General features: G+C 55.6%; 1 protein-coding gene across 19 annotated transcripts in view; it reads left to right on the forward strand.

Annotated features, from left to right (window-relative positions):
• NF2 (neurofibromin 2) overlaps window positions 1-10728 on the forward strand; it is a 57708-nt gene extending 46980 nt beyond the window's left edge. For 15 of the 19 annotated variants that reach the window (XM_035898287.1, XM_035898300.1, XM_035898288.1 and 12 more), the window contains one exon: window positions 10641-10714. In XM_035898287.1, coding sequence (XP_035754180.1) covers window positions 10641-10691 — 51 coding nt within the window. In that variant the 3' untranslated portion in view covers window positions 10692-10714. Of the gene's footprint in view, window positions 1-947; window positions 1008-7708; window positions 7917-10640 lie in introns of those variants that run through there. The other 4 variants (XM_035898293.1, XM_035898290.1, XM_035898291.1 and 1 more) reach the window with 3 other exon arrangements.
• Window positions 10729-11574: the final 846 nt, after the last annotated feature.

Raw genomic sequence — 11574 nt, forward strand, 5'->3', positions numbered from 1 at the left:
TTTCCACTAGCAGCTGTCCTTGTGAAGGATTCAGAAATCTGTGTGGCATGGGATGCAGGTTGTGGTAACAGCTCCAGGTTTTAAAAACAAATCCTTATCTCTTTACTACTCCCAGCTGAGAGTTATGTCTGAAAGGATTTGAAAATACCAGTTCATGCCAACTGCTGTGGCTGGGAGTTTATGATCACGGAATTGGGGCAGGAAAATGAATCTAGCGTGTCTCCCTTCCCAGTTTCCCTGTGCTAGCCCTGAGCTATTCAGGTTCCTGTCCCTCCAGAGCGGAGAATATAAAAATCCTCACAGACCCTTTTGTCATCATAGAATCTGAAGACATTTCTGCTCCCGGTAGGTTTTTTTAGGTTTTGTCTCAGTGCTCAGAGTCCTCGGTTTAAACAGAAAATGCTAAATTTTCACTTCTGACAGAGACGAGTTCTTAGAGAGCTGATGGTCCCATTTGTCTCACTTAAAGAAGGTGGCTGGGCAATCATTTCAATGTCTGTCAGGGCTCATCGCCGTAATTGGGACTGTGCGGTCAGTCTTCGTTCCTTTGAAGCTGGAGTCCTGTCCTGTCCCCTGTCCTGTCCCCTCCCTTCAGGAAGGGACCAAGGCTGCCCAGCTCCGCAGTTCAGCCAGAGGAGCAAAGGCTTTGAAATAATAGTCTATTAGTGGAGCACATCAGAATGAAATTACAGACTGCTTTTGTTCGTGCCACCAGGAGGTCAGGAGGGCTTTTGTCTTTGCAGTTGTGATGGAAAGGAAAATGCAAGGCACTGGAAATGGGATAGAAGTTTAGCAACACTAAAATAATGCCAACCCTCTGCCCCACCTGGAAGCTGCTGATCACTTCAGCGCTCTGGGCAAACTGTACAGATTGCACAAATGACCTGACGTTACTCATATCACAGAGGATGTTTTTTGTTGTTGTTCATTTTATTTTGCTGGTTTAGCCTCAAGCCCAGGGCAGAAGACCTATCTGCATTTGAGACTTCAAAGTAGGTTATTCCAAGGTACTCTGCGTGGGGTGATGGGATCACCAGCTGTAATACTAACCTGTGCATGAGCTTGCCTGCGATACACACTGCTCTAGCCCGCTCCCATCGCTGCCACCCCCTACCACACTCCTTACGCACCGCAGCAGGGTGCAGTGCCGGTGAGACCGGGCTTGCCACGGCGCAGCACCGTGCCCGTCCCTGCGGTAGACCTGTGCAGCATGTTGCAGGCAGCCACCCTGCCTGGCTCTCGCTCCATTGGTAGCGTTCGCAGCCTCTCTGCATTCGTTTTTGCACCTGATCCTCCGTGCTGGGAAGTGTCTTTCTTGGCAGAAGTTGAGTTGGCAAACATCAGTGGAGGCGTGCAGGCGTAGATGCTTAAATAATTAAACATGCCTGTTTTTGCTGTGCTGCCGGTGGCTGGGAATCTATTGGAGGTGCAGGGTGGCCTTTGAAGATTTCTTTAATGAAGTAAACTAGGACCTTCCCGCTTGTTTGCTGCAAAAAGAAGTTCAGGCTTTTAAAAAAACAAAACAAAAAAACCCAACAAAAACCAAACAAACAACTGAACAAACCTGATCAACTCTTTGCTGCCAAAACTGTCAGGCTAAAAATGTGCACCTCTGTCTTGGAGAGGAGCAGCACATGGATGTGTTACCAGCGTCTGCCTGTTTGAGAAGTATCACAGGGACGTAAAGCGGAGGCTTAAGGACAGCCGGCATCTGCAGGTAGCTCTTGAGCAAGGCTGCAGCTGGGGGTGGTGCAGGGAGGTTGTGCTGGAGGTAGCGCTGTTGGTCACAGTCACACTTGGGGACACCGATTGTCAGAGCTGCTCGCCTGCCTGCCTGCCATGCCTCTGCCTGTCCCCTGCCTCCTGTGGCATGCTAGTGACTCCTGCTCTGTTAACGCCACGTCTCTTCTTTCCCGAGCCTGCTTTCCTCTGAGGATTTGCCCTCGGATCTGCAGGCTGTGTATGTGCAGAGCATTGACTCCCTCCTTCGGGGGGATGAGCTTGAGGAAGCTTTTTTGCTCTTTCCTCAACCATGGTTCTCGCACACCCACAGGGTTTAGTGAGTGTTGAGTGGTAGCGCTAAGGGAAGAAGCGGCACGGATGCTGCGGTAGCAGCGCTCACGAAGGTGGGTGGCAAACGTGGTGGTAAGCACCTTTGGAAAAGGCTTTCGTTAAAAGTTACTCTGAGGGCTTGCACAGCCCTGCCTGCATGGCAGTCACAGCCAACCGTGGAGCAATTTCTCAGCACCTCTGGAGCTCTGTAGTGGAGGCAGGAAGATGCTTTAGATGCAGACTTCTCCCTGGCCGGTACCCAGAAGCAATCAGCAGAGGTTTGTGCTGTTCTTGAATGGACTGGCCCTTTCAGGGCTGCAGGCAGTGCTGTAAATCACTCCAGTTAAGGTTTTGTGCTGGCTGGCTGCTGCCAGCCACTCCCAGGGGGGCTGCAGGTCTTCCCAAGACCAGCCGCTCTCCTTGTTAAACATTTCCTTGGAAAGAGGGAGGAAGGGTGACCCTGCAGTTCCGGGACACCTTGGGGGAGGCATTGGATGTGTCTCTGAGGTTGAAACCTGCTGCCCCATCCTGACTGCCTTGAGAAACTCCATGGCAGGTGAAATTGGGGTGAAATCCACTTGTGGCTGCAGCACAAGGAGGTGAAACGAAGCCCTGGCAATTTGTGAAAAGACTAATCCAGCAGCTGGGAGAGATTCGGTGCTTGGGAGGAGCCCCCATAATTAAGCCAGATACACAGCAAGTGCTGCGGTGTGACCTCTGGGTTTTGTTGCCTGCCTTTAAAGACGCCTGCTAAGTTTTTCATGTTTAATTACGTGGTTAACATGCTAATCCTTTTTTATGGGCTCTGTGGGCACAGCACAAGCACCTCATCTGGAGACTGATTTCCCTTCTCTGTAGCGCTCTCTGCCATGGGCTGGCGCTGCTGACTCCAGCTGGCTCAGCTTCGGGAGGGTTTGCTGCTTAGGCTGTGGTAGAAGATGAAAAAACCCACTTCCTCACATCCTCTGGTGTAGGAAGGCTCCCAGGACAGGCTGATGCTCTAAAACACAATCGGGTCTTTCATTCCAGTTGCTTTCTTCTTGCACAGTCATGCTTATTTACTGTGATTTAAGCCCTTTGAAGTATCCAGGCAAGGAGCAAATCTCCATGCCTGTTCCCAGACAAGTGGCTTTGTCCTTGAGCAGCGCTCTGGTCCTTCATCAGACAGGCTTGGCCTTTCCCTGCTGGGCTTTCAGGCGACTCTTAGCTTTTTCTTGGATGCGGCATTTCTCTGGGGCTTGAGCTGGCTCCTTGGGGCCAGCGCTCTGGGTGCCTGCAGGGATTGTGCGGATGTCAGTGGTGGGGTGAGCTGTCGCTGACAGTGCTCTTGCCAGCTCCTCTCCTGGCTGATTCCGGTTGTGGCGCAGCATTGCCCTCAACTTGGGTAACTCAGGATTCTTTCCTCATGTTGAGACACTTGGGGTTTGGATAAGCTACTTCAACTCTGCTTATTTATCACCAGTAGATGGGACTGGGCTTCTTCCATTGTTGGGCCGTGAAGGGTCGTGTTCTGCCACGTTCCTATGGACGCAGCATAGTCTCCTTTGGGTTTAGGCAATGAGCAGCTCCTGGCTGTCAAGCACGGAGTGAGCAAGACAGAGTAAAGTGGACTTCTGCGGGCTTTTCTTCACTCCTCTCACCTTTGAGGTGTGCTGTGGTCTGTCCTCTGCAGCAGTGTAGGGACACTGGTGAGTTAGTGATGGGCACTGCCATCCGAGGCTCTCGTGATGCAGACACGAAACTGCTGTGCCACCACCGAATGTCAGGAGGCTGTTTAATCATCTGGACAGGCTGAAGGTTTTCGGGGGCTGCGCTGGGGCAGACGGCTTCTCTGCCCATTTTCCAGCTGCGGCCTGGCTAGCATCTTGCTAGGGATCACTGAAACACGTCCCTGGAGGAGCTCAACAAATCTTGTGGGGTCTGTCATCTCCTGGGGACTCCCTTCCTCACCTCTCCCCTTCTGGGACCTGCAGACTTCTCTGTGTGAAATGGGTCCCACTTTGCTCCAGCAGTTTGCTGGGGAGATGGAGGACCATGGCCATTTTGGGGAAGGAGGACGTTCTTGTGGCTCTTGAGCTTCATCTTGCAGAGGGAGGGGACCAGCACAAGAAATATTTCTGCTCTGGGAAGGGCAGCAGGGAGCCTGGGTGGCACAGAGCAGGCTGAGCTGCACTCAGGTGGGTCCATCCTTTCCTGTGGTTCCTGTGACACGGGCGAGGTGCTCTTTGGTCTCATGCAGAACCGCAGCATTGCCGTGCGCCTGTTCCCAGACAAGTGGCTTTGTCCTTGAGCAGCGCTCTGGTCCTTCATCAGACAGGCTTGGCCTTTCCCTGCTGGGCTTTCAGGCGACTCTTAGCTTTTTCTTGGATGCGGCATTTCTCTGGGGCTTGAGCTGGCTCCTTGGGGCCAGCGCTCTGGGTGCCTGCAGGGATTGTGCGGATGTCAGTGGTGGGGTGAGCTGTCGCTGACAGTGCTCTTGCCAGCTCCTCTCCTGGCTGATTCCGGTTGTGGCGCAGCATTGCCCTCAACTTGGGTAACTCAGGATTCTTTCCTCATGTTGAGACACTTGGGGTTTGGATAAGCTACTTCAACTCTGCTTATTTATCACCAGTAGATGGGACTGGGCTTCTTCCATTGTTGGGCCGTGAAGGGTCGTGTTCTGCCACGTTCCTATGGACGCAGCATAGTCTCCTTTGGGTTTAGGCAATGAGCAGCTCCTGGCTGTCAAGCACGGAGTGAGCAAGACAGAGTAAAGTGGACTTCTGCGGGCTTTTCTTCACTCCTCTCACCTTTGAGGTGTGCTGTGGTCTGTCCTCTGCAGCAGTGTAGGGACACTGGTGAGTTAGTGATGGGCACTGCCATCCGAGGCTCTCGTGATGCAGACACGAAACTGCTGTGCCACCACCGAATGTCAGGAGGCTGTTTAATCATCTGGACAGGCTGAAGGTTTTCGGGGGCTGCGCTGGGGCAGACGGCTTCTCTGCCCATTTTCCAGCTGCAGCCTGGCTAGCATCTTGCTAGGGATCACTGAAACACGTCCCTGGAGGAGCTCAACAAATCTTGTGGGGTCTGTCATCTCCTGGGGACTCCCTTCCTCACCTCTCCCCTTCTGGGACCTGCAGACTTCTCTGTGTGAAATGGGTCCCACTTTGCTCCAGCAGTTTGCTGGGGAGATGGAGGACCATGGCCATTTTGGGGAAGGAGGACGTTCTTGTGGCTCTTGAGCTTCATCTTGCAGAGGGAGGGGACCAGCACAAGAAATATTTCTGCTCTGGGAAGGGCAGCAGGGAGCCTGGGTGGCACAGAGCAGGCTGAGCTGCACTCAGGTGGGTCCATCCTTTCCTGTGGTTCCTGTGACACGGGCGAGGTGCTCTTTGGTCTCATGCAGAACCGCAGCATTGCCGTGGCATTGCCATATAATCCACTCCCACCGGGAGAGGGGAAGGCTGCATGCTGCAGAGCAGGCACACCAGTGTGGGACTTCACAGGAGAAGCAGCACCGGCGTTTCCCATTCCCAGGAGAAGCAGCACCGGCGTTTTCCATCCCCTGGCGAGCTGTGAGGGTAGAGAAAAGATGAGCAAGGACGCTGGCTTCTCGCCCTGCCTGGCGCCCGGCTGGGATGCAGGCGAGAGCTGGGAGATACCCAACAAGCAGAGCAGCTCTGGGCACCTCCAGGCACACATTTTCCAAGTGCAGGAGGAGATGGAGGTGCATCCCACATGGGTCTTGCCCACACATCCCCGCGTGTGCTAGGTTCATTTTCTTTCTGCCCTGCTTCTCCTCGGAGCTGGGAAGTGAAACTCCCTGGCAGCTAAACTGGGACACAGCAGCCTCCTTTCCTTGTTTACAAGGAGCGAAAGGAAACTAGGAAACGTCAGGCCTATCAGCTATTTTTGTGGCAGGCTTTGAAAAGCGTTTCCTTCAAATGAAGCGTCATCTCCTCTGTTTTAAACGCACTCATCAAAGCATTGGAGGCTGGGGAAAGTTGTGCTTAGGAGAGAATAAACGGCAGCGTGGGAGTAAGAGAGAAATGGCGAGGTGGGGACTGGGAAGGGGGCGGGGAGGGAAAAATAGGAAGGTTTTGGTTTCAAAAGTAAACGTGGGAATTGAAATGTCTGCCTGGCTGGTGGGGACAGGGGAGTGGGAGGGATGGAGAAGGACGTTCAGGGCAGCAGAGTGGGGAATAAAGAGGATTTGCTGTATGCAGTGGTGGGTGGTGATTGAGCAGGGACGGTGGATCTCCCAGCAGCAGGAAGATGTCCCCGGCGTCGCGTGGGGTGAGGTGATGTCCCTGGGGGTAGCACGGGTCACCCTCTCCTCCAGCCTGGCTGGGCTGTGGGATAAACACGAAAACAGCAAGGAAGGGAGAAATTTTAAACCTCTCCCCATTCCTCAGGAGGACAGGGGAAGGTTGATGGGATTTGCAGCCCCCTTCTCCTGCCTGTGCCGCATCTCCAGCGCCTGGGGAGGGCACTGGCTCTGGTGGGCTCATGGGGAGCCCCGGTGGCTTCTCTCTATTTGGTTTGCCCTGACAGCAGAAGTTATATACCTGCAGTTATTGGGTTAGCTGCTCTAAAGTGTGTTTGGCTATGGGGGACTTATTGGGTTGCTCTGTTTGTTTGTTTTTCTTAAATCAAATCAGTCCAGCAGCCCTGGGTAAAAGCAGAGCTCAGAGGAACCCCAGCACAGGAATGCAGGCAGTGGGACTCTTTCCTTTCTCATATCTTGATTCATTTGAGCTCTGGCCGCTTAATTGCACTCCCTCCCTCCTTCTCTCTCTCTCTCTAAATTTTCTTTGATGGCTCTGGTAGTGCATTGTGGAGCCCACCCTCCCTCCTGCAGGAAAGAGATTATCATAATACTGCTTGTAAATCAATTTTTTCTTTTTCTTTTTTTTTTCCCCTCTCCGCCCTGACGAGAATGTAACTCGCTCTTAATCACTCTGCCTTGCCTGTGCGGTGTTACGGTACGGATATATATATTTATATGTCCTTGCCTGGCCGGGCAAAGGGGAGGCAGACAGGGCACAAGAGTTTGTGGAGGTGCTGGAGGCCACCTTAGGGCTTTTCCCCAGCAGGCGCTGGAGAGGCCAGAGCAGAGCTGTGCTCTCCTCCCCAGCTGCTCTCCTCCTTGCTTTCATGTCCCAGAAAAAGAAAGGAGCAAAACCCGTTGCTCCCTGCGCGAGGGATTGGGATTTCCCTGTGGAGAGCTGTCTGGGGCTTGTGCTTTTGCAGCTGGAGGGTGATGGGAACGAGCTTGGCTGCGGGGTTTCCCGTGCCCACCGGATCACGCAGCACCTCCATGTACCCCTGCAGCACTGCGTGGGAAGAGTGGGGCTGCTGTGGGGCTTGCTGCCCCAATGAGTTTCCCAGGGCTCTGCCCATCTTCCTCCAGCGGATCCCTTGGGTTTTGTCACGCCGCAGCCGTGCCACCCTTGCTGTCGAGACCACACCACCAGACGGTGGCAGAGCTCTCCGGCTGTGCCTCACCTGCACTCAACAGCCAGAAAAACAGGAATAAAAGAAAGAAAAAGGAAAGGGGGGAGTTTTCCCTCCAGGTACAGCGGAGCATGGGTGGTGAAGAGTTAGTGTACAGCCCAGAGCAATCCTAATTTCCTCTCTGTTTATTCCTGTGCCTGACTCCATGGGATGCAAGAAGCCTGAGAGCTGCTGGGCAGTCCCGGTTCCTGGTGCAGGAGGTCCCACCCCTGGCTGCTGGAGGTGCCCACACTCCAGGGGTGGTGGAGGCAGGGTACCCTGAAGTTGCCAGCTGTCTCCTCTGCCCACACTGCTGCCAAGGTCTCAGCTATAACCCAGCTCCTGCGAACGAGAAATTCTCCAACTGTGCCTGTATCCCACTCGTGTGATGCTTTTCTAATGCCCTCCAGGTTACTGGGGAGAAAGACAGCCAGAGGCTCCTCTTTGGTGAGCCTATATAGGAAGAAATCCTCCTGCCTAGATGCCAACACTGCATGAGCCCCCTGGCTTTGTCAGAAACAGCTGGAGCGTAACATGGGGGTGCCAAGAGATGGGGGGGTGCCCCATTCTTGCCATTGAAATCCCTGTGGTCTTACCTTTCAGATGGCAAAATCTAGGTACTGCTGAGTGCCACTGAGCCCCAGGGCATGACCCTCTTGGGAGGTCAGCACTCACACCCAGGACCCCATCTCATCAAGACCCATCTTTGCTGCCGCTCCCTGTATGCCTGCAGCTGGGCTGCTCTTCCCGTGCCTCAGTTTCCCTTGGATAGGTTAAAAAAAAGCAACATCGAGCATCTCAGGGAGCCTTTGAAGGTGACGGATGAAAGCCCCTGGTGAAAGAGCAGGGCTGCATCATGTTTTTTTCTGCTTGCGCCTGTGCTGGATGCCCTCGGAGCATGGGGGCTGCTGCCCGAGCAGTGCCCTGAGGTACCCTAGCACTGCAAAAACGCATGGGGGATTAATGGAGAGCTGCACGTAGCTAAAGGCAGAGAGCAGACTTAAAACTGTCGCATCTCCCTTATAAGCCTGGGGGAAACATCTTCCCTCTCTGCCTCATCGGCGGTTGTAGCTGGCTTCTTTCTTTTATCCATCGGGGCACTGAGTTTGCCGGGAGGGACGGAGCTGGGGGCATCTCCCCTGGCCGTGCTTTATCGGAGCAGCACTGTGAGCTGCCGCAGGCTGGGGAGGTGGTGGGATGCTTTGGTTCATCATCCGGCCGGCAGGAGAGCGGAGTTCAACGGCAGGGTGTTAGGAAGCAGGTAGCTAGCAGGTAAAACGCTCCCCGGGGGTGGCCGGCCTCTTGGAGGCCTCCTCAGGTGAAATGGGAAAATGAAGCCACCCTGTTTTGGGCTGTGGTGGACGGAGGGGGTCCGGCAAGAGCCCTGGCACCCACACAAAGGTGTGGGACTGCTCGGCCTCAGCCCTGGGACACCCCCATCCTCACTCCGGGTCACTGCAGTGGGAAGCAGTTAACCCTGCTCGCAGGCAAGGACTGTGCTGTGATGTCCACTCTGGTCTTACACACCACATTCTCCGGCCCGTGCCCCAGCCAGGTGTCTGCTTGGGATCAGTGGCAGGATTTCTGCTGGAATTGCTGACACAAAACCTATGCACAGAGAAACAGAGCTCCTGTAGCACACGGAGCCCCTGTCCCCTCTCCTCTGCCCTCCATCCAGCTCAGGGGCGTGGGGGGGTTGGGCATGGGGGGATGCTGAGGAGGAGGAGAGCCAGCCCTGGCCCAGGAGATGCTTCCAGCAAAGGGTATTAAGCCCCTGCAGAAATTTCCTCTGCAATACAGATTTTTTTTCAGAATGTCATTATTGCTGTGAAGGAATTACCGAGGGAAAGGCTGTGGGGGGAAGCGGGGAGGGGGGAGACGCTTGGCAGCTCTGTTGTGGGGCTTAACTCACTGTAACGTGATCCTAGGATTCCTGTTTCAGCAAAACCGGTGTCCCTGGCGGAAGGCACCACTGCTTAATCCAGCTGAAACGAAGCCTTTCGCAATTAGCTGCCCCGTTTGGCAAACTCGTGCGGTGATGCAGCAGCTGGTTGGAAGGTGGCACTTCTCCCGCCCCGCTCCTTCGGGTGGTGATCTGTAAATACTAGGATTTCTTCCTCGCCGCCGAGGATGTTTCTTTCATCTCTCATTTGGCCCGTTTAGAAAACGGGCTCAGGGTTCCTCTGTGGGGTATTATTTTTTGGATAGCCTCGCTAGCGCTGCAAAAAGCTTTTCTGGGCCGGGTTTCCAAGTCCTGCAGAGCCGTAGCTCCAAGGACACAGGTCCTGCAAGCCAGGGCTCACCAGCTCCATCCTCCTGCAGGATGGAGGGAGCTGGTCGGGGGGGAGGTGTCAGCCACATGCCGGTGCTGGGACAGTGGTGGTGAGGAGCATCCTGGCTGCTTGGACCCTGCTGGGCAACACATGCTCATCCCATCGAGGGTGGTGGGTTGGGGAGGGACATGAGCATGGGATGGAGGATGCTGACAAGAGGTTACAGGTACCTGCCTGGCCTGGAGGCTTTGGGGAAGCTCTGGGTTTAGAGACGAGTGTGGCTCTCCCTCGATCCTTGGCCGATGGAGGTTGTTTCTCCTCCAGCTTTGCAAGAGCCCCATGTGTTCCCCCACCACCAGGGCAAGGAACGGAAGGAAGGAGCATGCTGGACCCCATGGGCACAGTCCCATGCCTAGGATTGGCGCCATCGGTCCGGGCTCCTCTGTATCCCCCAACCTGAAAGCTGCAGCCGTGCTAATTCAGTCAACTGGATCCGTGGCCCCTCGGCAGCCTCCACTTGGGGGGACAGGGATGCCGGCAGCAGTGGGCAGTCATGCTCCCCTGGCCCAGCCTGCCTCCCCTCGCCTTCCGCTCTGCTGTCGGGCTGGGCTCGTTGCAGCTGGGGGCTCTGCTGCTGAGGGGGTGCACGACACCCCTGCTTCTGCCTCCCCTCAGATTTTTGGAGGGACGGGCTGGGCTGGGAGGGGATTAAGGCAGCAGCTCCCTCCTGCGCAGCCCAGTGCCCTCCCAGGGGGATGAAGCTGGGGCTGGGTGCCTTGCGGGAAGGAGGGGGTCAGGCCCGTCCCCCTTCAGCCGCCGCCCTCTGCTCTCTTGCAGCTCACCCTACAGAGCACCAAGTCCCGCGTCGCCTTCTTCGAGGAGCTCTAGGAAGCCACCGGCTGGTCCCCACCCGCCCCCGGCTGCCCACGGACTGCGTGATGTTCTCTAGTTTAGTGTCCAGTCATCCTCCTCCCTGCCCCTCTTTTTTCCTTTTTTTTTTTTTTTTTTTTTTTCCGGTGGAGCATGCCGAAAGGTCTCCTCCGTCAGGGATGCCGACCCTCCGGGGCTGCCTTCTCCCGCACCAGCGGAGCCTGGAGCCCCATTAGGAACCCAGAGCATGTTCCAGTAGAGTGCTGTAAATCAGGGCCGGCGCGCCCGCGCTCCCAGGGCTGGCGGAGGGGGGAGGCAGGCGGGCAGGGGGAGGAAGGCCTCCTCCTCCTCTTCCTCTCTGTGGGGATAAGGAGCAGAACAGCTAAGTGCCAACCAAATGAAGCCTTTTTTTTGGTTTTTTTCTTTTCCCCTGCAAACTGTGACAAACCCAGGCAACTTGGAGGCCAGGAGGTCTCTGGGGGCTCAGAACTGGGCAGAGGACAGGCACGGCCCCAGCTTTTGCTGGGTGCCCAGGCCCAGCACCCCCTAAGGCAACATGGGCCCCCCCCCCCCAGCTCCTCCGAGCCTCCCCAGGCTGAGGCTGGGGCTCTGCCCGTGTCCTGGCAGGGGAGTGCTGGGACTGCCTGCTCCTGCCTGCCCTTACAGGTGCCTTTGCTCGCAGCTCGGACCCCCCGGCGGTGGCCGTGGAGGGAATGGGGATGCCCAGACATTTCCCTTCTGTCTCCGTCCCAAATCCTGTCCTTGCACCGGGGGAAACCTCCCTTCCAGCTGAGATTTACCCTTGAAGGGAGCTGGTGCTGCCCCAGGCATCCCTTGGGACCCCTCAGGACCCCCAATTCCTCCCTCCCACAACTCCACCTAACCTTCAGCCACACCAGTG

Source organism: Egretta garzetta, unplaced genomic scaffold, assembly GCF_000687185.1.
Source record: "Egretta garzetta isolate BGI_Z169 unplaced genomic scaffold, ASM68718v1 scaffold7, whole genome shotgun sequence".
NCBI classification, from domain to species: domain Eukaryota; kingdom Metazoa; phylum Chordata; class Aves; order Pelecaniformes; family Ardeidae; genus Egretta; species Egretta garzetta.